This window comes from Periplaneta americana, chromosome 13 (genome assembly GCF_040183065.1).
Source record: "Periplaneta americana isolate PAMFEO1 chromosome 13, P.americana_PAMFEO1_priV1, whole genome shotgun sequence".
NCBI lineage: Eukaryota > Metazoa > Arthropoda > Insecta > Blattodea > Blattidae > Periplaneta > Periplaneta americana.
In genome coordinates, this window is record NC_091129.1 from 54,590,651 (window position 1) to 54,616,175 (window position 25,525).

A 25,525-nucleotide genomic window follows, 5' to 3' on the forward strand; every position below is an offset into this window, starting at 1 on the left:
GGCCACAGAAAAATAGAAAAATCATGACAGCATGAACGTCTGGATGAATGTCATATCTTAACATGCATAAATTACTTTAAAGAATAGTGATCTTTCTGCAATCATTATGCATCATAGCAAACGAGATAACGGACTGACGTCAGTTAGAAAAAATATACAATTTAATTCTCTCCGCTAGAGTATATATATCAATATTAGCAATAAACGTTTCAGTTCCCATTTTCTTCTGAGAAGCCTGAGCCGCACTGAACTAGATCAAATCAATAGATTACTCTCTGGCAATACTAATTTGTAGTTCAAGTATAATATTGTATTGAAGCTCGTTTACAAAATTATATATCTATAAATTTACAGTGAAGATAATTTTAAAACTATATTACAAATTATACAATTATTCTCACAGAAATCTCGTTTTTATTAATTTAATTTTAAATAATATATTTTAACAATGCAAAATATATGTAAATTAATTTTAATTTTCGCGTAATTCGCTTATGACCTTATTTCTATTAATTTTCACTCAGTATCAATAGCTCCAATTAATTTAAAATACAGATTTAAAAGTAGTAACCTCATTGGAAACTTTAATTTTTTTTAATTTTGTCTTCAACTTTTTAACGATATCGATAAAAAAAACTTAACACACATTCCACATTTCCTTCCTTAAAACTTATCTACAGTAAATACTGGTACACGCGAACGAACATTGCAGCCTGTAAATTGATTTAAGTCAAGACTGAGGTATATAAGTACATTATCGCGAACGTAACACGAGAAATCCGTAGAATTACAAACACAATGACATCTTCCTCTGCTTCCCAAGGCTTCTACGTGGTCGCTGCACTCGTTACAGTGATTGCAGCAATATATTTCTACGTCACACGAAAGTTTAATTTTTGGAAGAATCATAGAGTGGCGTATGTGAAGCCGGTGCCCTTCTTCGGAAGTCTCAAGGACTTGGTGCTGCAAAAAGTGAGCATTGGCACGTACCTAAAACAAGTGTACGACGATCACAAGGGCGAGCCCTACGTGGGCATATTCTCGTTCGATAAGCCTGCAGTAGTCGTGTGCGACTTAGATCTCATCAAGAACGTCCTGGTGAAGGATGCCAGCAATTTCAGCGACCGTGTTGCAGCCATGGACGAAGGTCTTGATCCTCTAGGAGCCAGGAACTTGTTCGTAGTGAACGGGGATAGGTGGAAGCACATGAGAACACATCTGTCTCCAACTTTCACGTCTGGAAAAATGAAGACTATGTTCCACCTCGTAGACGCATGCGCGAAGGAACTTGTCTGCTGCTTGGATGAAGCAACGGTCAATGGTAAGTGAAATATTTTTAAGACTATTTTGCTCTTATACACTGGATTTCATTAATGTTGTTTCAATCCTTTGTCGTATACTGACAAAGAAACTCCGTATTCCACCCCACCCTTACCGTGCACGTGCGTCTGACTGTCTTGTGTATTCCGGTTTTCAATGGTATTCATGCTAGAACAGGAGCTACGTAATTAGAATTCGTTTGCGATTATGCCATCATTGCAGAGGTAGAGCGGCACGCCACTGCTCGTAGCAATGGCTTTCTGTGTGTATAGTGTAATATATATTGTTGGCACAACCAGTGGGAGGAGGATGATAAATATCAAATCGTGACGGCATTAATGGAACAGATTGCACCAATGGAGTGTAAGAATCTGTTGAGTTTTAATCAAACAACTGCACTCTTTTCGAAACAATCTTCATGATATTGTCTTATTCAAACATCACAAGGGTTCTCGTTTTGTTCCTCGTTTGAATGAACGTACCTAGTTCAATATAAAACGTTACAGCCTCGAATATTTGTTTAATTTTGCTGTTTCACTAATCATAATTTCTACAGCTATTTTCAAGTGCTTACCCATGAATTTCATATTGCGGGAAGCCAAGGCCTTGCCGGCCAATGAAAGTTAGCAGTTTAAATATCTTATTTAATAGTACCCGTGAATGACGGATAATCGAAATATCTGAAATCATATTTTCGGAAATGAGCTATATTACAGGCCTACGATTATAAATGGAGCACACGATAATTATGGAATTCTTAACTTACCTACCCTGTTCAGTACTTAATTAAAGTCCAACAAATATTTTTTGGCTGATCGTTATTTTAACAACCTTACCGATGTCGTTGGTAGACCTTGCAAGTTAAACTTACAACACACGTGCCGTAAGTAAATAATTCAAATCAACATATTTATTTACTTAAAAGTAACGAACTATCAGTGTAGCGCACCACTATGTGGTATGAGAAAATAACTAAATGTCCTATTATACCTGTACATTTTCTAAATGAATTTATTGGGGTGGAGATTAGTAAGAAAACAGGAATTAATGTAGATAAGACGTAAGCGTGAAAACCATTTCTGACTACTTCCGGTTATTGCTGTGAGCGGCACTCGTGGGGTCGTGGCTGAACGCGAAAACATCCAGGGAGTAAAATACATAGGTATTCAAGCATTAACCTATATCGGTATGCAATTTATTTAGCCTACACTGATGTATAATTAATGCGCCACCTACAAACGTTTTCTATATGCTATTTATTTAAATTGATGTATAATTAATGTGTCACCTACTTCTTTGAAGACAAAACTAAACATTCTATAATTTAGTTTATTACATTTTCACAATCGCCGCCGAATAAAAACGAATGAATAACACTATCGACAAATACAAATAATAACAAATGAATGACACCTTCGATAAATAACAAACAGCGATCACACATGAAAATGTTAGCGTCCAAAAACAAACTATTTATTTAAATTAAAAATGATTAATAGTAATTAATTCTTTTATTAAGATCGGCCAAAAAAATGTATGCAATACATGTGCATAACAGAATCTCGGAAAGAGAAAATACTCGATTTCAACTCGTCTTCTCTAACTTTTCCTCGATTCTGTTATAATGCACTTACCACGCTTATATCGCAATATAACTAAAAGGAAATTAAGAACAGAAACAACTGAAGAAATGTAAAATTCGCCGCAACAATGGCTAAATAATGTCACTTACAGTAATTCAATTCGTGACACTTCGAATCCATTTCTAATGCCCAATCAGTGCTCTCGGTTATCTTAATTTTTTTTTAATTATTCTTCTTTGATTTAGTTCGTCTTTTTATCTCATCTGTACTTCTACGAATATGTTTTAATTGCTTTTTTCATGTTTCCTGATTGCGTAAAATATTTTGTGCGAGATCGTGCGTATTTGCTTGCTTTCCGCACAAAACCAATATGCGGTAAGTGTGAAATACCACATTCAGTATTCCCAACGTAACACACATAACAATTTCCCTCTTCTTACCGCTTAAGAGACATATTCATTTTACTCCTTTAGGCTTTTAACATATTATTTTTAGAGACGTTTAACATAGTAATAATTATAAATTGGAAACTTACCGCTGCAATTTCACCTAAATTGCACTGTTTGTTTTTAGATATTTGCAAAAATTAAGTAAACTCTACTACTCCACTAAAGTTATTGCATTCGTGATGCCAGTAACATTAAGGAAGCCGTGAAAAAATCAACAAGATTCCAGACGCCGATGTTATTACTGCAATAGCCTATGTTATATAAATAATTTTCTTAAAGTATTAAAATGAAAAATAAATTATTACATATCCTTACCGTTTGTTTTAAGTTCGCATTTATAGACTGGGGGAAAAAAAGACAGACGTATATCACGGTCTGCTGGAGTATAATAAACACAGAAAACATTTTATAGGAACAATGTTGAAGATGGATATATTTGTTTTCCAAAGTTGCCGTCATTGAACAGAAACCAAGATGGAGATTTCATTGCAACTAATTAGAAATTCCTCTTTCAGGTATGTAATAAACGATCTTCGCACAAATAATGTACGATACACGAGCGGTATGTTTGTTTTCATGTTCTCCGAAATTCAAAAAGCTCAACTACGTTTCGCTTTTTCAATCTTTTCCTCGAACATGAAAACATCAACATACCGCTCTTGTAACGCATATTACTAATTTGTGTCTCTCACTATTTTCCTCTTTTCCAGCAAAAGTCTAAGTTTTCTGTGTCTTTTGATAACATAATACAAGTGTAACACCGCTTTACGAATGGTTTTGACCTGAAAGATCTATACTCGAGCTACAAATTCGGAAATATGTAACACAACACTTTATACAAGTTGAATTTACTAAAGTTGATTACAGCACCATCGCTTTCGTTGCTGAATCAGCAGACGGATGGCAATTTCTAAATGGAACGTGTATAAAATGAAATGATGACGTCATACACTACTATTAGTGGTCGGCTGTGCAAGTGCAAGCTAGATGATTCCACTTGTACAAGAGAGGTTACGTACTTAATTTTATAAACCCAGTATTGTTTTATTCTGAAAATGAAAAGGTCTTACACAGAAAACATACGTGCTTATCGCAAACGAGAACGACAAAGTAATAATGAATGGAAAAGGTGAACCTCTGAAATCAAAATGTGCCAAAAAGAGGAGAGGGGGAAACAGATAACGAAAAATGAATGACAACCAATTTTACAAGACATAATGACTATAAATAATAATGCATCTACAACAAACTGAAAATGTGCAAAATCATAAATCAATGTGTTACAAAGAATCTCTTAATTATTTTAATAAACATTTTATTAAAAATAGGTTTGGCTACATTTATAACGTGTGAGACAAGCTATACCCATGTATTGTGGGTCCCTATCACCACGACATGGCGCGTCCTCAGGTTGCGGATAGAGGAGACGGCCTCAGATGTGGAGGGTAGCTGCGAATATGTTGAATAAGCAGTCGCAGACAGCCGATAAGAGGTAGTTTTCCAGCCTGGGGGTTGGGCGAAGGCGAACAACCCTCACCGAAAAAAAAAAAAAAACTGCTTGTTACGAAACCTCAAAATAAGCCTCGGAATGGGACTGATTCTCTGGCACGACCACAGCAAAGAAATAATGTTACCGGTTTTTCTGTATGGTTGTGAAACTCGGACTCTCACTTTGAGAGAGGAACAGAAGTCAAGGGTGTTTGAGAATAACTTGCTTAGGAAAATATTTGGGGCTAAGAGGGATGAATTTACAGGAGAATGGAGAAGTTACATAAAACAGAACTGCATGCATTTTATTCTTCATCTGACATAATTAGGAACATTACATCCAGAATTTTGAGATGGGCAGGGCATGCAGCACGCATGGGCGAATCCAGAAATGCATATAGAGTGTTAGTTGAGAGGCTGGAGAGAATAAGACCTTTGGAGAGACCGAGACGTAGATAGGAGGATAATATTAAAATGAATTTGAGGGAGGTGGGATATGATGGTAGAGACTGGATTAATCTTGCTCAGGATAGAACCGAAGCAGGCTTATGTGAGGGCGGCACTGAACCTACGGATTTCTTAAAACCCATAAATAAATAAGAGACAGGTTGTACTACGCACCTCTGAACTCAAATACCAATAATAAAAAAGTTTCATCCAATTCAAGTGATTTTATACATCCGTAATCACTTTTCAATTGATTCTTTATATTTTATTTTTCCCCTTTTAATACTACCTTCTTACAATAGTTTCTTTTTTCCATATTGTCTCCTTTGATTTTTTATATTTTCTCCGCTTGTGTACTTTCTTCATATATTACTCTTTCTTCGTTTCCTACTTGCATTTTTCTTTCCTTCCTTATTTTTCCTTCATGCTAATTTTGAACTCCTTTTTCACACATGGTTCCATTTTCTTAATTTCCTCCTTTATTCCTTTATTCATATCTTAATTCTCACTCAATATGCCGTGCTTGCAGGTGACAGAGTGGAAGTGAAGGATGCAATGGCACGCTATACAACAGACGTGATAGCATCCTGCGCCTTCGGCATCGACAGCAACTCGCTGAAGAACCCCAACTCCGAGTTTCGGACGCAATTGCGCAAAGTTTTCGAGATGTCGACCGTGAAGTCCTTTGCTTTGATGCTGTCCTTTTTCGTGCCCGGGCTTCTCACTTCGTTCAGGCTCAGCATCATCCACGACAGTGTGAACAAGTTCACACGCGAGACCGTTTGGAGTACTGTGGACTACAGGTGACTGCAATACGTAAGGCACCGTTTACACGCTCATGCAATTTGCATGAACTAGTTTGCATATGCAATATGCGCAAGTGAATAACTGTATTGCGGAAAAGCCTGGTGGGAAATATATTCCTTGTGGGTGAGCACCAGTCTCTAGATGGCTCTAAATCTACCTCTCGCTTTTTATTGGCTAATAATATTTAAGAGATTACTTTCAAGTTATATAAACTAAAGAGGTTTCTGCAAAAAATAAATGCATGGACACAGCCCTGTTTGTACAAATTTGCATGATAGTGTAGACGGTAATTTGAAGAAAGGTAATCATACAACTGAATATTAATATACCTTGCAATAGTTCTTCACACAAAGAATAACTAACAAAATATTATTCTCAAAGATACACAAATTAGAGAGAAAATATAGGATGTCGTTCTACTGTTTAAGAATCATGTACCAATGTAACATACCGGCATGACGCACGCAACTGCCTAGGCGTGCAGTTTTAATTTCGCTTACAAGGCCCTGTCGTGGGTTCGATATATACATTTATCAAATGAGATGTTATCTAAAATAACAACTTAAAGCACGTTACGTCGTTCTTCAGTTCCCAGTATATATTGAATTCTTAACACTTCTCCCTCCTGAAAACATAAGCTTATTATTTACCTCGAACAAACACAGCGCCCTTTAAAAATTTAACGTCGTTCTCAGCAACGCTGTTATAATAATAATAATAATAATAATAATAATAATAATAATAATAATAATAATAATAATATTATTATTATTATATTATATTATATTATATTATATTATATTATATTATATTATATTATATTATATTATATTATATTATATTATATTATATTATATTATACGTGAATATGTTAGGAGAAAATCCACAAACGATTAGGGAAAACACGGGAATTTTACTGGAAGCAAGTAAAGAGATAGATTTAGAAGTAAATCCCGAAAAGACAAAGTATATGATTATGTCTCGTGACCAGAATATTGTACGAAATGGAAATATAAAAATTGGAAATTTATCTTTTGAAGAGGTGGAGAAGTTCAAATATCTGGGAGCAACAGTAACAAATATAAATGATACTCGGGAGGAAATTAAACACGGAATAAATATGGGAAATGCCTGTTATTATTCGGTTCAGAAACTTTTATCATCCAGTCTGCTGTCGAAAAATCTGAAAGTTAGAATTTATAAAACAGTTATATTACCGGTTCTTCTGTATGGTTGTGAAACTTGGACTCTCACTTTGAGAGAGGAACAGAGACTACGGGTGTTTGAGAATAAGATTCTTAGGAAAATATTTGGGGCTAAGAGGGATGAAGTTACAGGAGAATGGAGAAAGTTACACAATACAGAACTGCACGCATTGTATTCTTCACCTGACATAATTAGGAACATAAAATCCAGACGTTTGAGATGGGCAGGGCATGTAGCACGTATGGGCGAATCCAGAAATACATATAGAGTGTTAGTTGGGAGGCCGGAGGGAAAAAGACCTTTAGGGAGCCCAGACGTAGATGGGAAGATAATATTAAAATGGATTTGAGGGAGGTGGGATATGATGATAGAGAATGGATTAATTTTGCTCAGGATAGGGGCCAATGGCGGACTTATGTGAGGGCGGCAATGAACCTCCGGGTTCTTTAAATGCCAGTAAGTAAGTAAGTAAGTAAGTAAGTAAGTAAGTAAGTAAGTAAGTAAGTAAGTAAGTAAGTAATAATAATAATAATAATAATAATAATAATAATAATAATCATCATCATCATCATCCATGGTGCTACAGCCCTCTAAGAACTCAGATCGACTAGCCGACTGCTGGCCTCAAGGTCATAATCTAAGCAGAGGTGGACGATCATCCAGTCAGAATGGAGGTATCATTTGGTTAGCATGATGATCCTCCCATCACTGCTACTGTTTCGATCTACTGCGCTAACTCTCAAGCTAGACGGATTCCCAAACCCACACCGGCTGACTAGGCCTACGCTAAGCTCGCTGCGTACCAGGTTTCGAGCAGCAACCCCCTCGACCCTCGGCCAGCCTCCTTCGCCGTTCGGCGATAGGGGAATGCTATGGAATAATGACGAAATGAAGAAATAGTGACGGAATTATGTAGATGCCTAATATTAGAAAAATAGGAGAAACCCGAGAAAAAACTCGATTGAGACCTTGTACGCCACAAGTGTCACTATGAATTCTGTAGTGCTCGGGAAAAGTGGCATAAGCAAAAATATTAATTTTACAGGGGAAGGAAAAAAAACTGTCTTCACACTGGTTTATGCCGATTTGATTTTCTTCTGTGTGAATTATTGTAATGGGAGAAATACTTATGTCTCTTTTCCCAAGCGAGCAGATGTTCCGTAAATTGTCAATAAATTATTAAAAAATGTTTGTGGAAACTGACTTTCCCCAAACACTGGAGAATTTTTCAATTAAAATTCCAGATCTGACAGGAACTCGAACCCGGGCCACCTGTGTGACATGCTGGAGGTCTGACTACGAGCCATCGCAGGACTAACGATGAGGGTTAGGTTAGTTTTGAAAATTGATGCCCTAAGATCCTAAAAATTTGTATCTAAAGAACTCACGTCAACATGTAATTCTGTAGCTATAAATTAATTTTTAGTGAAACAAAGTAATGTTTCCGCTCTATTCCGAATCCAGTAGGGTTACGTTAATATTCTGCAAAGCAATTCTGGTAGAAATTTTAAGACCAATTTCATGTCAACGACTTTCAGATGTTTAACATATTATGTAAATAATAATTCCTATGATATGAAACTTTTGGAAACATGCCGACTATAGAATTTCATTTTTCACTTCATCCTACGCAAGAAGTAAAATTTAAGGGGAAAATTGTTTGGACTAAACAGTTATTCCGTATTTTTCATTTCAAATAAAGACAATTCATTTATTACTAAAAATTATTCCACTTTATGTACTCGTATGTCACTACTGCATAAATTGACCTATATAGAGTTGCTACTGGTTTGGTTTATCGACCTACGTCATGTGGACCGACCGACGACGCCAGTTTCCCGTCTACCGCCCACGTTGCTCCCCGTTTATCCTTCACTATGGGCATGCTTGTGTTTGTTGTGCAATTGTGCGATTTTTGTGAGTGCAGTTTCGTGTGAGGTACCGCATAGAATGGCTCGCTATTTGACACTAGATGACTAGTGTTTGTATGCAAGAGATACACGTATGAATAGGCTCACAGGCCTGTACGGAGTTCATTACGAAATTTCCGAATACTCGGACGTCAACGAGGCAGACAGTGGATACGATAGCGAATAAATTTGAGAAAAATAAGTTGGTGTTAAACTGAAAACGCCCGAGAAGCAGAACACTTTTGACAGAGACCAGATTAGATTACAGTAGCGCTACTCTGAAAAAATCGTTAAAAAATTAGCTCAGTAGACTGACATGTCTGTATCATCTGCAAGAAACGCAACACTTTTATTACAACTTAAACAATAACACTATACCCCAGTGCACGCTCTCAAACAAGGTGAGGCACGTTCCAGAGTGTACTACGTTTCAGAAAGTGAAAATTAACACTGCGTTAGAAATTACAAGAATTTCAGTAGGTATGAGCACCGGAAAGAAAATACATATTTACACGATATTCGACTTATGTAAGACAAGAGAGTCGACATTTTCTGTATCTTTATAAGGTAAGTGTGTTGCAGTTTAATTGAGCTGTTACGGTACCTAATAATTCTGGCTGTCGAAGCCTCGCCGAGAACTCTCACGTCAGTGCACGGGAAACCAAACCAGTAACAACTCTATAGATGAGGAATATAAATAAATTCCGCCTATTACTTCTAGAGAAAGCGCTGCATAAAGGTATGTGCAAAACCATTGTTCTGTAACATAGATACTGAAAACGTGTATTTCCGTGAAAATCTCGAAAAGATTTGTTGCAGTATCATAATACTTCCTTCCTTACTTACTTACAAATGGCTTTTAAGGAACCCGAAGGTTCATTGCCGCCCTCACATAAGCCCGCCAACGGTCCCTATCCTGTGCCAGATTAATCCGCTCCCTATCATCATATCCCATCTCCCTCAAATCCATTTTTATATTATCCTCCCATCTACGTCTCGGCCTCCCCAAAGGTCTTTTTCCCTCCGGCCTCCCAACTAACATTCTATATGCATTTCTGGATTCACCAATACGTGCTACATGCCCTGCCCATCTCAAACGCCTAATTATGTCAGGTGAAGAATACAATGCGTGATGTTCTGCGTTGTGTAACTTTCTCCATTCTCCTGTAACTTCATCCCTCTTAGCCCCAAATATTTTCCTAAGAACCTTATTCTCAAAGACCCTTAATCTCTGTTCCTCTCTCAATGTAAGAGTCCAAGTTTTACAACCATACAGAACAATCGGTAATATAACTGTTTTATAAATTCTAACTTTCGGATTTTTTGACAGCAGACTAGATGACAAAAGCTTCTCAACCGAATAATATCACGCATTTCCCACATGTATTCTGCGTTTAATTTCCTCCCGAGTGTCATTTATATTTGTTACTGTTGCTCCAAGATATTTGAATTTTTCCACCTCTTCGAAGGATAAATCTCCAATTTTTATATTTCCATTTCGTACAATATTCCGGTCACGAGTCATAATCATATACTTTGTCTTTTCGGTATTTACTTCCAAACTTATTGCTTTACTTGCTTCAATCATAATACTTCCTGTAATGAAAAAGTAAAACTTCACTCTCATAAATACGTGAAATCACTCTCTCGTTTATTCATTCACTCATTAGTATAATCACATAATTACTCACTGCTTATTTCAGATTTAGGACGAAAGTTTGTTGTGACTCCTCTTTTTGATGCTTTATTTTCCTTCTATTTCCCGTATTACACGAAACTTTCACGATACTTTTGATCGAATTCCAGTACATATTAATTTTAATTGTAAAATGTTTAAGAAAAAAAAAGGTTGATTTACAAGCTGAAGAAATGTGTCTCTTCTCAGGGAGAAGAATGGTATTACGCGCAGAGACTTCCTGGACATCATGATAGAACTCAGGAGGAAGGGCAAGCAAGCAAATGGAAAGCAAAAGCCCGTGTACCGTAAGTACTGCATTACTTATACATTTCGACAATATTAAACTCGGGTCAGGTCAAGGACTTAAACTCCTCCTATTACTTCAATACATTACGAATTCACAATGAAAATATATAATTTTCATGTACGAAACTAACAGTGTATATTGAATATAAAATATAAAGCGTGGCCCATTTAACTCTTTCACCTCCGATAATGTGTGAAATATTTTAGATGTACACAAACCGACAATACTACAAGTTAAATTACATCGAAGGGGACATCTCAAACACGTAATATATTTTTTATTCATAAAATGCTTTTCAAGATACTAGAGTGATTTTTTTTAATGTGAACCAACTATGTTTAGGACTGGAAATGTTGTGTTAGCTCTACCCAATAACAACTGGCTACTTTACTGACTGTTTGAATGTCTCCGGTAAGAGTAAACATAAACAATGTCTGACCAAGGATCGAACAGAGGGAGGACAATAATTCTGGTTAAAGTTGTGCGTCAATTAAATCACAATCACAACGTACTGTACATTTTAATAACATGGAAATGTTGCACATGGTGAAGTGAGACATAAAAAAAGTATTGACGCACAACTCTAATCAGAATTGTCCTCCCTCTGTTCGATCCTTGGCCACACACTGCTGTATCCATAACTTCATAGTGTTCCTGCTAGGAACGGCACCATGATGTGGAACATTAAAATGTTGACAAAATGTGTAATGACAACTGCGTCAACATTTAAAAAAAATGTTTCCACCATAAATGCACGATGTTCAGCATTCCATTTTTACAACAATGGCATACATTGCGCGTGCGCATAACTCACGTACCCAATGTCATTGTTACCAACTTTTTGTATGTTAAAAATTGTCAGATTCCCATGGCCCACTCTGTATAATATCACGAAGAAAATAGATAAGGATACTAGTAACGGGAATAACAAGTATTATGTGGCACAAAAGCCACTTGCCAAATACAATGCATTATTCTATTTGGACATGACTGCTATCAAATAGCTTACTACTAGTAACAGAAAGCTATTTGCTGCTCAATTCTACAGACAGTTTGTGTTTTGTTCGTTTATTTTTTATTTATTTATTTTTTTTTAATTACTGAGAGCTGAAGGAGAGATCATCATTATTTTGAGTTGTAGTTATTGATTGGGCGTTGAAAAAGAGATCGTGTTAACTCCTTAACAGCGAGTGGACCTACTACTGCTCTGTGGGGATACTCTCAAAACAATAAGAGAGTTCCAACGTCGTCGTACAGTTTACACTAGTTGTCAATAAGCCTTTGTACAGGGTGGGGCATAGGAACCAAGTGTTTTTAAAATAATCATAAAACAGGTAGTTTTTGTTTTCAACACATTTTATTGGTAGAACAACATTTGTGAGAACATACCATTTCAATTATGAGCGGAAAATTACATCTGACATGTGATGTCCGTCTGTGTTGACGCATTGTTTAAGGAGCTAACGAAAATTCACCTCTATTCTTTTCAGGAGATCTCTGTTGATTTGGGTGATGTGTTGACGTACTGTGTCCTTTAATTCATCTAATATTCAGGGTTTATCCTCGTAAACACGTGCCTTTAGGTACCCACATAGAAAAAAATCACGTGGACAGGTCAGGGGACCGAGGGAGCCATGAAACATTACCAAATCTCGAAATGAGACGATTGGAAAACAGGATGCAAAGAACTGCCATTGACGCTATGAGATATGCGCCGTGGCCCCATCTTGTATGGGTGTAAATGTAAATCGCCTTGCAAAATCAGTCTTACCGTACGATTTCTGATTCCAAGATCAGCTGAATGTCTTCGAGCAGAGCGGCCTGGGCTGCGCAGTATCGCTTATCTGACTGAAAATTTTCTGGAGTACGCACTCTGTGTTGGGGGCCGGGCGATTTATTCTTAAGTATTGCGTTTTTATTTTTAAGATTTTTTAACCCAACATATGATTGTGTCACGCACGGGAACAGAATCACTGCGATTAATATTGAATCTGTAGCAAAACTCACGCCGCATTGAGGTCACCGACCCGCCATTTCTAACAAAACAATCATACTCAAACATGCATCCACTGCTCCATGATGCCGACTGCAAGTGAAATACTATGAGCCACGGAATGGAATGTCACTTGCCGCACGTCTCTCCCTTTCATAATGACTGAGTACAAGCCATTCCAAAAACACTTGGTTCCCATGCCCCACTCTGTAGTAAACGGACGTGAGTTGAGCGCGGCTCTGACGTTGCAAGTGGAAAGGCATTGCCCTCAGGAAATGTTACGGAAGGAGATTCAATCCAAGAAAGTGAAAATGTATAGGAGTGTACAATAGAAAATATTAGCAGAGGCGAAATAATTAGTAGATCGGAATATAGGAGCTGTAAATAATGAAGAAAGGGCAAATAATAATGAATCAAATGACAACAGACAGGATATTGAAAGAGTTAAGATAAACATAGAGGGACACAGTGAGAAGATTGAATTGTTGAGACAAGAAATAGAACAAATGAAGAGGAAAATTAAGCAGTACGAAATAAGTAAAAGAAAAACGATATTGTTATTCTTCGGAGTAGAGGAAGAGGGACGTAAATTTGCAATAGAAACCGGGAAGCCAGTACGCAAAGTATGCTACGAGATCTTCAAGGTGGAGGTAGGAGCAGAAGACATCAAGGAGGGTTATAGAATTGGATTAGGATGTAACAGGCCTATTGTGATAAGTAGGGAAAGGGATTTGGAGTATTATAAAGAATGGTGAAACGTAGTATAGATATTCGATGATCAGTGACTGTCAAGCGAGCTGCGTCACAGAGCATGGACGAGTACAGTTCACTTCATAGAAACTTGCACGCAACGTGCTGTAAACGTATTTCAGAATAAACAAATGGAATAGTTTAATGACATATAGTGGCCTACATATATAATCTGCATTTCACTTTGAACTACATGTGTTTTTCTTGGCAACGCACAAGACACCAATAAACAACATTAAAAATATACATAATTAAATATCAATCTCTGCGTCCTCGTGTGTCAGGGGAAATATTGATGGCTGATAGTTGTCTTCTGTATGGAACTCGACTCTGAATATGTGTGTTTTTCTGCCATGAGCGTGTTAAATTAAAAGCTTTATTTATAATATCATGAAATATGATAATATGTATACAACATACACTATAGTATTTAGAATATACAACATAGCCTAATAGAATATCATTAAATGTTGAACAAAATGTAGAGCCAAATGAAATGGTATTTTCAATTAATGCTATGTTTTGGTGATGAAACAATTATTCCTGCTGTGCATTGTTATAATAAATTGTAAACATCATTTTAAAATTTTCTAAACACAACTTTGCTCTTTTGCAAGGAAGGAAATTTTTTAACATGGAAAAACTCCGCTCTAAATCTGCAGAGACAATAGGAGAGTATTTGAATGACGTCATTGGGACACGTGTTTGTTAGTGCATCTAAAATCCGACTGAGAATACTATACCTATCATTTTTAATCGAAACTCTGTTCATTTTTTCACCAACACGTTTTCCTACTTCACCTTCTACTGGACTCAGTTTATTTACAATAGTACTCGTAATATTTATTTGCTCAACTAGTTCTACTCCTGACTGTACTAATCGAATAATGACATCCGGTAAATATAAAAAATTTGACTTAATATCCATGAATTCTTTTTTTATTATTCTATCATTTAGCAGTTCCTGGCATATTTGAATCGCAGCCGCGTCATCAAGATCGAAAGACTGGACCACTTTCTTCACAGATTGGAGGTGATATGCGTATAATAATTATTGCAAGCTTCTAACCATGACCCCCATCTCTAAAGAAGTGAAAATGGGGGAAGCGATAATTTAGGAAATTGTTTCCTGAATTTTAATACTCGATCTTAGCTTTTACAAATATAGTCTTTCAATTTTGTATTGTTAGTTGGTTCCACTTTCGGCATTGTACATGCACTTTACTACGCTGAACTGCAAACCTGCATGTTGAAGTTCTTATGCGACAACTGTCCCGTTCACCTGTTGTTAACGTGCAGATATCTGCGAATATGTCATGAAGGGGAGGACTTGGTATAAAGGGTTGTAAACAAATGACTGCGTAGATGCCAATATTAGCTTTTACTACTCCAAATTCCGTTCCCTAGTGATAAGATTCTCAAACACAATAACCACAGAACAAATATTAAGGAACTTACACAGAGTGCGAGAAACGGGAAAGATGGTGGAAAAAGACCTGATCTACGAGATCTGATGTGAAAGGAAGCTACTACTCCGTCTCACGAAGGCGGCAAGAGCGAACGGACAATGTGCAAAGTTGTATGACGATACATTAAAAATCACTGGGAAATTCTATGACGTAGAATTCTGTAAGGCAAATGAAGATCACCCAATATGTGAATTAAATATGAAGAAGCGAGAACATCAATAAGAAAAAGAGCAGAGAAGATATGAAGAAATGGACATGAGGTCGTAAGGTACTAATGGGCAAACTGATGGATTTACAATCGTGAAGAAGAAGGTCAACAGAACAATGAATGAAGCAACCGCAGTTATCACACAAACTAGAAAGTATGACAAATTAAGAAAATCATTGGCATAGATTAATACCGATCAGCCCAGATTAAACAGAGGTTAAGAGAAGATCGTAATTCGAACTGGGACAAAAAATACGTGATGGACAGTCTGTTCAATCTGCAATTGTGGTGGAAAGTAACTATCATAACAAGATTGTTGACCGTGTACGTATAGACGACGGAGAATTTGCTGGATTGCAGAATAAGCACTTCGTGCCTGAGGAAGCGAGATAGAACCAGGAAAAGCTGAGATCAAGAATACATAAGAAGGAAACATATGTGAAGAAATCAGATAAGAGCTGCTTAAGTACCACAAGTGCAATGAAGTCTAGTGACACGAGTGAAAATTAAAGTGATTCGGGAAGTGAATTAATTAGCTTAGTGGGAAGGAAAGTCAATGCAGAGGGGAAAAATAAAAGTGTTTCTGTGAATGCAAGGGACGGAATGGGGAGAAATGAAGAGGAGAGAAGAAAAAAGAAGACGAGTTTATGACAGAAGTGGTGAAGTGGATATGTCTGGTCCAGTGATGATTGAATGTATAGTAAGTAGATTATATAATACATTTGAGTTGTTTAGTAAGAATATAAGTGAGAAGTTAAAGGTAATGAAAATAAGTGAGATAGAAAATATAATGCAGAAAATATAATACATAATAACGATCCGATTGGATAATGGCGTAATAAGGACTAGCAACAAGTATTACTAGAAACAGTGTGTGTTCGATATAAGCGAACTGGAAATTAAGAAAGAAGTTGTAAAAGTGTTAATTTTGAATGGTTTAAATTAGTAAGTCGTTAGGTTTTAAAGGTGGGAATACTGATGAATTCTGATGGGGACAAAAGTAAGAGATTATAGTAAATAGTGAATGAGTGTAAGGAAAAAAAGGAATGTAAGCAAGAGGTATGAATCTAAATTAGAAGAGCGTCTACAAAAGTTATATCTGTAATGAATGTAATTATGGCACCGGATACAAAATTGTGAGGTTCGCATTACATGAATGTAAATGTTAACATCAAACATATATCATATATTACAGTTTACACCACCGTGTAGGCAGTTTATTACATAAATTTATATCAACGATCAGTGTGTTCAATGAGAAACGAAGTGGTCGTCCTAAATCGGCTACCGATAAACATCCAATGGTTGTGACTGCAAAAAATATCAGTCAGCCCTATAGGGTCAGTGAGCTATGTGAATCGAGAGAGCGACATTATTAGAGAAACTGTTCCTTCAGCATGCTGCATTGTGTGACGAATGCTCGTCGTTTCTGGATTGGTATTTTCATACACAAAATACACCGCACTGGTCTGAATAAAACTCAGTGTGTGAACTAGTACATTGTTTAACAGCATTGCGATGAGCTTCCTATATTACAACTAAATAAAAGGAGGAGTATGTGGTTTCAGCTAGACGAGATCACAGCACACTATACTATGACAGTTCGTGAGAAATTAAATATGTCCGGTGTGCATTGGATTGGACGAGATGGACCTAAGATACTGCCTTCACAGTCACCAGATCTCGCATTGCTACATTTTTCCTATGAGGTTGTAAGAAACATTACGTTTTTCATAAAAGGCTTTCATCTATAGATGAAATGAAACATACGATCACTCATTTTAGCCAACACAATCTAGAAGAAATACTGTTAAGAATGACAGAGAAATATCAGGATCGAGACACTTGTCTTCAAGTAAATGGGACACACTTCGAATGTTTGCGGTAGTGCATTGTGTAACTGCACTGGCAACAATAATCTTTACATGCAAACCTAGCCACGTTTGCCTGCGGGTAATATAATGGTAGGCTAATAAAATTGTGCTATACGATATTTTGTGGCAGAATGTGATTACCGAGAGATTCGCTCCAAAGAAAATAATTCGTTATACCTACATTTGTCATTTCAAAATAACATTGTTTTCCGCATTTGACAGCTGACTTACGTTACAGGCCCGCCTCGCACAAATCCGGACTACACGAGGGATAGTGAGTGGTTTCTATAGTTGCGAGGTGCGCACACCTTGCATCTCGCAGTTATAGAAACCACTCACTATCTCTCGTGTAGTCCGGATTTGTGCGAGGCCGGCCTCGCACCTCGCACGTCGCATGACTCGGTTCAGAAAAACCAAGGCTTTATAGAAACCACCCATTGTCTCTCATGTATTCCGGATTTGTGAGAGGCGCGCCTAGCACCTCGCACGTCGCATGCGTCCGGTTCAGAAAAACCAAGGCTTAAAGGTAATAAAATTAGTTTTATTTCATTGTATGTCTGATCATGTGCATTGTCTTTTTTTCTAGGACTTATAAACTTTTTTCTAAGGTTGTACAAGATTCAGTTACTAGGTAAAAATGTATTTCCCCCCTTATATTAAAGTATTTTATATAAAATGTATGATTAAGAAGGATTAAGCTGTTACATTAAAATAGCACAAAAAGTAACCAAATATTGTTCGCTTGTTACAGAGATGGACGGCGATGACTTCGTAGCTCAGGCCCTAAGTTTCATGACGGCGGGATTCGAGACCTCGTCTTCCACAATCAGCTTCACGCTGTACGAACTGTCCCTGCAACCTGAACTACAGCAACGCCTGCGCGATGACATCGTTGACGTACTGAACAAACACGATCATCAGCTCACATACGAAGCCATACAAGATATGAAGTACCTCGACATGGTAGTATCAGGTAGGTCTAGGTTACGTATCTCAATACAAGCTCTGAAAATATTTTGCATAAAAATATAGCAGGGTTTTCCGGAAAGCAATTCACCATTTTTTTTTCTCAGCAAATATTTATCATACAAAGCGATGACTAATCGACATAGGTAATCTACATTTATTTTTCAATATAGTATGGCCTTGTGCCGAGTAACGAGTGCATATGTTAAGTTTTTCGGTACCAGTCCTCGTCCTACCCACTCAGCCACGATCTCATGTTATACTTCCTTCCGTAATGTCTGACAGATGACATAAGTAACTCTTGTATACACGTAACTTTTGTCTTATTCAATCTGTTGTGTCCTTTGTAGCTTGCAAGATCATTCATAATTATGTACGTATACTTGTATGTATGCCTGGTATTTTGAAATTATCTGATTTAAAGCCTTTTACAACTACTGGCAGCAGAATCGATGGAATATACTCTTTGTCAACGATCATAAGTCTCTTTGTTCCTCCTTGTTATGGTTGTTGCTCATAGGTGGCTAGTAAATTGAGAGGTCGAAGTGCGAATGTAAGTCTAAATAGATATTTTCAATTCTCTTCAATAATTAGTTCCCTTGACTTTTATATGTAGGTAGCTGTAAAATCATTATTATTAAGTTTTATCATAATTATTTTGTAATAAAATAGATATTAGCTAATATACTTTATGCTCGACCTTGCCGAAATGTAGTAATTGTACACCTGGTAGCAGCCCTTTAATGGACCTCATTAAAGTACACCTATTCATTAAAGTTCAGGTGTTCCACCAATCAGAAAATACCATTGTAGCAATATGAAAGCGCAAGTATCGATTATTCTCAGATATGCAATCGAAAGACAGCTAGTTCTGTTACTATAATAATCAGCGTTAATTGTAAATAATATACAAATAAATAAAATTTGTCATCTCGTTTTTCAATGTCTAATTAAATTTCAAGGTTATATCAAGATTGATGTTTATTTTACTCTCTAGATTATATCAAGGTCAATGTCGACATTTGTTTCTCGGAAAAAAATCAATACTTTCGCGTCTGCGCACATCTCACAATTTACGAGATATTGCACAAGGTCAGTTCCGCTCCTCAGTCAGATAAGAATAACATGAATACTTATGAATAATTTCAAGTTAGAAATATGGTCGAGTATAAAAAGTCGTATGAAACTTGCCTATAATGGTAATTAAGACGCTCGTATTAAAAATTATGAAACTCGCTTGCGATCGTTTCATAAACATACTCGCGTCTTAATTACTACCATTATAGGCTCGTTGCATAATGTACTATTTAAGTATGATATAAGCCTAAATGTGTACTGTAAATATTTTGTAATAAAATAGACATTGACGTAAATTAAAGTATAATATAGGCCTAAGCCTAAATCTAAGTACATATTTTCTGTCCTCTTTTTTGAAGCTTTGTGTCCTCATTTTTATCGATGTGAATCTGGTCACTCTAATCTAACACTACTTATACAGTTCATGTCTGCTGTTCAGTGAACACGCAAAACAAAACTAAGCTCTTAGATATTAATGCTGTAATAGTAGAATTTGGTAGCAAATATTTCATTCGAGAAAAAATAACTTTTCATTTGAAACAGTTGGACTGTTTACAGCCATTGATTGTAATGTTTAGAGCAGCGTTCCTCAGCGCAGAGCACCCTGGGGCTAGCGTCTCTTACCCGCCAAACACAGTGCACCATGGTGCACTCGTAGCTGCTAGCGGGTATGCTCTCTACCTCTTCCTGCTGCACGACGGTGCACACGGGACTGTACTGCTTACCCTTTGCACATTTCAGCAAGTGCTGACGACCACTGGTTTAGAGACTCATAAAGCACGCTCTCATAATAATAATAATAATAATAATAATAATAATAATAATAATAATAATAATAATAATAATAATAATAATAGTAGTTTATATAACCTGGCAGAATTAAGGATATAAGGCCTTCTCTAACAATCAACCAGGAATAAAAGTGTGATACAAAAATACTACATTTGTTTCTTTTTTATTTGTTAATTCCAACCTTCAATTAGATCTAAAATATCCAGATGTGTTTTACTTATAGTAAAATTCAGAGGTAGATAAATTCCGAATGGCATGCAGCATTGGTGATTGAAAATGTTTAACTCCATACACTGTCACTACATATCTTCAGTGAAGAGCACAGAGCTTCTCTAAGAGCGTGTGTTTACACTGCGTATATATTTAATATTATCCAATATATTTCAGTAAATGCATTTTTATCTTAATGTGCTGGAACGCGCAAATAAAGGAAATTATGGCTCTTGTTTTTTTTTTTTTTTTTTTTTTAAGTTCCGACTGTCCCTGGTAAAAATTATATTGCATTGCATTTTGTTGCATATAAGCTGCCTTTAAGTAAATACTTCGTTATTACTATTATTAAATCGAAGTGGTATTTTGTACGGCATTCCTGTTGTTCACCGACATATACATACAGATACACGAATAAATGGATGTAAACACACAGTACCGAAGCGCACGGAGAGACCACTAGTTTGTTTTTATCTAAAAGAGGTAAGAAACAATGGTGCATTGTACAGAAAAGGTGTTGACTGCACTTTTTCATTGCTTAATTCTAAATTTCACTAATTCACAACTTTTTGAAGACTGGTTCTATCTTCATCTTCAGATAAGAAAAAAGAGAAGATGAAAAGGACAGCCCACACTTTGGGGTCATTACAAGCATACTATATTCTACTTCACTAAGCAACAAGAGGTTGTAGAGAGCGGAATACAATGTACGAAAAGGATTTAAATTCAATATGAGGATACACAAGAACGGAGATATGACGAAAATAATAAAATATCTAGAAAAAATAAAACAATTTATAATTTATATAGGTACGTGGAGTAGGGAAAGATGATCTGTTTGACGCAAATAACAGTGCATCTAGCATAAAAGAGTATTCAAACATTCATAGTTTTCTGTCTAAGTCTTTCACAGCAAACCCAGCGTTTTACAATCTTCTCCATTTTCCACCTTCCCCTAAGTCTCCGCAAATGATCCATATATCTTAAAGTTGTCTATCATCTGATATATTTTTCTGCTCCGAACTTTTCTCTCGTTCACCATTTCTTCCAGAACATTCTTCAGTAGTAGTTTATTCTTAGCCAGTGACCAAGCCAACTTTTTTTTTCTCATTCTGATCAGTTTTAGCATCATTCTTTCTTCACCCACTCTTTCCAACACAGCTTTATTTCTTATTCTGTCGTTCATTTCACACTCTCCATTCTTTTCCAAACCCATATTTTAAATGCTTCTAGTCGTTTCTCTTCATTTCGTCGTAATGTCCATTTTCTGCCCCATACAATGCCACACTCTACACAAAACTTTCCACCAGTATCTTTGTTAGTTCTTTTTTTCAGAAGTCCGCAGAAAATGCGCCTTTTCCTACCAAAAATTTTATTTGACATTGTTACTCTCCTTTTGACTTCTTGGCAGCAGCACATGTGAATAAAGATTCTGGAACCTACAGTATAACAGGGAATAATACTAATAACCAGAGCTGAGATTCCTGTAACCTGCGCGGTCCTGTAAACGACGCAGCGACTATGTTTCTAGACGAAAGAAAGAGGCAGAGAATACCTTTTACAATCCCATTCGAAAGCAGTGCTCGCGTGTATATAGGTACAATCGGGTGAATAATCTTCTAGCAGGTCAATGAACAAAGTTTTATGTCTACTAAATTTTACATTATTCAGAAACATTTGCACTGGAATTTAACACAGAACTTCATAAACATTGAAAAGTAATTAAATAAAATACATAAATATACAAAAATAACAAAAACTAGTAATTACAGTTTGACATAGACCTACATAAATAAAATGCACTTTTATGCATAACAAATACCAGTATATGGTTCAATGATCTTTATGACAATAAATTACAATATACATTCTAATTGTGTCAAAAGGAAAGGAGGTGCAGTCGGGTGAAAAATCATGTTAGGTACTTGTACTCCGTGAAATAGACGGGAGTTCTTCAGGTGTTTTAACATGAATGTTCATATGTTCACTATGTCTTCTTGAATTACAATGTGAATGAGCAAAATTTATTTTTTCTGTTCTTATTTCCACATTACATTCTTTACAAAATATATTACACCCTTTCACACGAAAGTACTCACAGCCAAATTCGTTTACCAATATTTGTTGCATGTTGTGTTTTCTTATTTTCGGCATATTTCTGAAGAACGTAAGACTACCTTCTAACTAGCGCTTGAGCTCCATGTACCTGAGTAAGTAAGACAAATCTTCACGGGCGATTTCCTTTGATATCGTGTTCTCGTTGCGAGAGTACGCTCGCAACTCTATACGTCAGACTCTAGCTATAGTCTAGACCAGTCATGTTAACTGATTCCCATAGGCGCAAGCGCGAGTTTTAGAGCTCAGGAGAGCCTGAGCGCTTTACAGCGGAAAGGAAAGAGACAGACGAAAGCGTTAGTAGCCTATATGCCGCTTGGTCGAGCTGTATACAGGGATGGCCAGGACTGAAGCAATGGATGAAGGGAAGATAACTTATTAAAACAGTATCCATGTTAATTTTTAGATTTGTCTGAGGACTATAAGTATATTATAAAAATATAAGTTTTAATTTCAATGCTCATTTTTCACAAGTTTATTTTTTTATTCAAAAGGAATATTTTCTCACCTTCTTTTCTTACAGAAAAGTGAAATTTTCAGATATGTTTACTTAGTAGCCTTACAGGTACTGAAACAATGTTTTCGTAAATGTAATATATCGTAAATACGTAATACTGAAGATAGTGTATTGAACATTTTGAAAATACTCGTATGGAAAATGTTTGTAAGGAAATAAATTAACAAAGCAACAACTGTTACATCATAAAAGATATGTGCCCATGTGTTGTAAAAACGTCATCTGTATAGCTTCAGCAGATTTTGAGAAAATAATTTAATATTGTGATGTTAGGAAATTGCGCACCAACATCACCTTAAAAGCATAATGCGATAAGAGTTTTCTTATGTACTATTAGTTACAGTTAAAACATATACCCAGGTATATAATATTGCTATAATATTGTTTTGATTAGTTTATTGATTACTTTTATAAGGCTAAAGATACCATCAATATTAATTCCAACTTATCATGTAATACTCAAACTCTTTCTTTGGGATATCATTTTCTTTATGAATGATGTGTTTCATTCACTAAGTACAGTATAGATGTACTACTATGAAATTTATGTGAATATTCCTTCTTAACTCTTTATTATGTTATTAACGTTTAAACCACAACTGCAATATTAATAAATTGGTGTTAGTACTTTTGTTTTACTGACAATATAGATAATATCAAACAGAAAGAAGCCATTTAAAAATAACGACATAAAATTTCACGTTCCGTTTGAAGTTTGTGCACCACTGTTTTCTTAATTCAACAGGCTACTTATTCAGATACATGCGCTTGTTTTGACATCACTGGTTTAGATACCACTCACCTATTTTCAATGTTTTGGTTAAACAATCGCAGCTCTGCTAATAACAATCGATTCTTTATAAATGACAGAGACTCCATAAAAATTATAGTCCATATATTAGAACAGTGGTCTAACATAAGCACCTAGGGTGCTATTCATAGACATTTCGCAGCACGCGCTACGAGCGTACTAAGCTAGCCCCGGCTATCCACTGGTTACTAATACAGAATTCAGACCATATCCTATCGCTAACACTGGTTTATGAATACGAAAAACACTGATCATCCACCGGAAACCCGCGCTAAAAATGTCTATGAATACGGCCCTTAGAGATGTGTTCTCTTAGGATAGTCACGCCATTTGAATTTCCACTGTATGTTTGGAAATGTGGTTTGTATGTGATAAAAATAAACCACCAATTACGATTACTTAACACTAGAAATAATAATAATAATAATAATAATAATAATAATAATAATAATAATAATAATAATAAAATTTTGGCATGTTTGTCTCGTATTCGTAAGGTCCGGGGTTAAATTCCAAGAGCAGGCTATTCTGAGTTAGGTTTTTGGTGGTTTCTTTTAAGTCTCTTCAGGAAAATGCCATGATAGTAGACGAGGGCCAGGGCAAGTTTCCTGTCCGTCCTATAGGTCCTAAACCTTGCTCACCACGCTTCGACATATCAGTCATCATAAGTGTTGAAAGACAAGATTATAAATATAGAAATAAAAATTCTCTCATCATTTATCATAAATGTAGTCATATTCGAACTTTGCATTGTCACGGACTGATAGGAAATTAAAGCCCTGCGACTCCAACCTTCATGAGAGATGAAAGAACATAATTATGATAAGAAGAGCCGAGAAATTGTTTTTCAAGATTTGGCATATGCTTATCATTGGGTCCAAAATTCTCGGGTTCAAATATGGCCGATGGCAACAGAAATACTCAGCATGTCTTCTTTTGGAAACGAAGTAAAGCTGAAGCTCAGTGGCCTAAACGTAGGGCACGCACAAGTGCGGTACCCTTTACTGACAGCGCTCCAGTAATATTTACTTGCCAGGTGTTCTTACCCTCATAAATTCTTGTTTGTGGACGGATATCTATATAGAATATCTCATGAGAGAGCAGGGATCTGTAACGGACAAGCAGGAAACAGTACAAAATATGAGAATCGGCTGAAGAGAATAAAAATGTCACAAGCTTCCAACTCTTTATAAACTACTCTGCTTACAGAGACACTGAGGAAGTACCCGATACTTCCATTCTTGGACAGGAGATCCTTCTCGAAATACCAACTCCCCTGTACCAAGTCTGTGACCATTCCCGAGGGAACTTCGGTGTACATTCCCGTGCTGGGCCTGCACTACGACCCTCAGTACTTCCCGGAGCCCGACAGATTCGACCCAGAGCGCTTCTCGGAAGAAAACAAAGTGAATCGACCCGCATACTGCTACTTGCCATTTGGAGAAGGACCGAGATTCTGCATTGGTAAGTACTGGGCATTTAAGAAAATATTTTTACATTAGTGCAAGCTCCTATGATGATGAAGTATACAGTACAACTTTAATTCCT

At 36.4% G+C, this 25,525-nt stretch overlaps 1 protein-coding gene across 1 annotated transcript in view; it reads left to right on the top strand.

Moving 5' to 3' along the window:
* The first annotated feature begins 210 nt into the window (after window positions 1-210).
* LOC138711930 (cytochrome P450 6j1-like) overlaps window positions 211-25,525 on the top strand; it is a 44,674-nt gene continuing 19,359 nt past the window's right edge. The window contains exons 1-5 of the mRNA XM_069843231.1: window positions 211-1,321; window positions 5,817-6,090; window positions 11,096-11,193; window positions 18,241-18,462; window positions 25,187-25,441. Coding sequence (XP_069699332.1) covers window positions 799-1,321; window positions 5,817-6,090; window positions 11,096-11,193; window positions 18,241-18,462; window positions 25,187-25,441 — 1,372 coding nt within the window. The 5' untranslated portion in view covers window positions 211-798. The remainder of the gene's footprint in view (window positions 1,322-5,816; window positions 6,091-11,095; window positions 11,194-18,240; window positions 18,463-25,186; window positions 25,442-25,525) is intronic.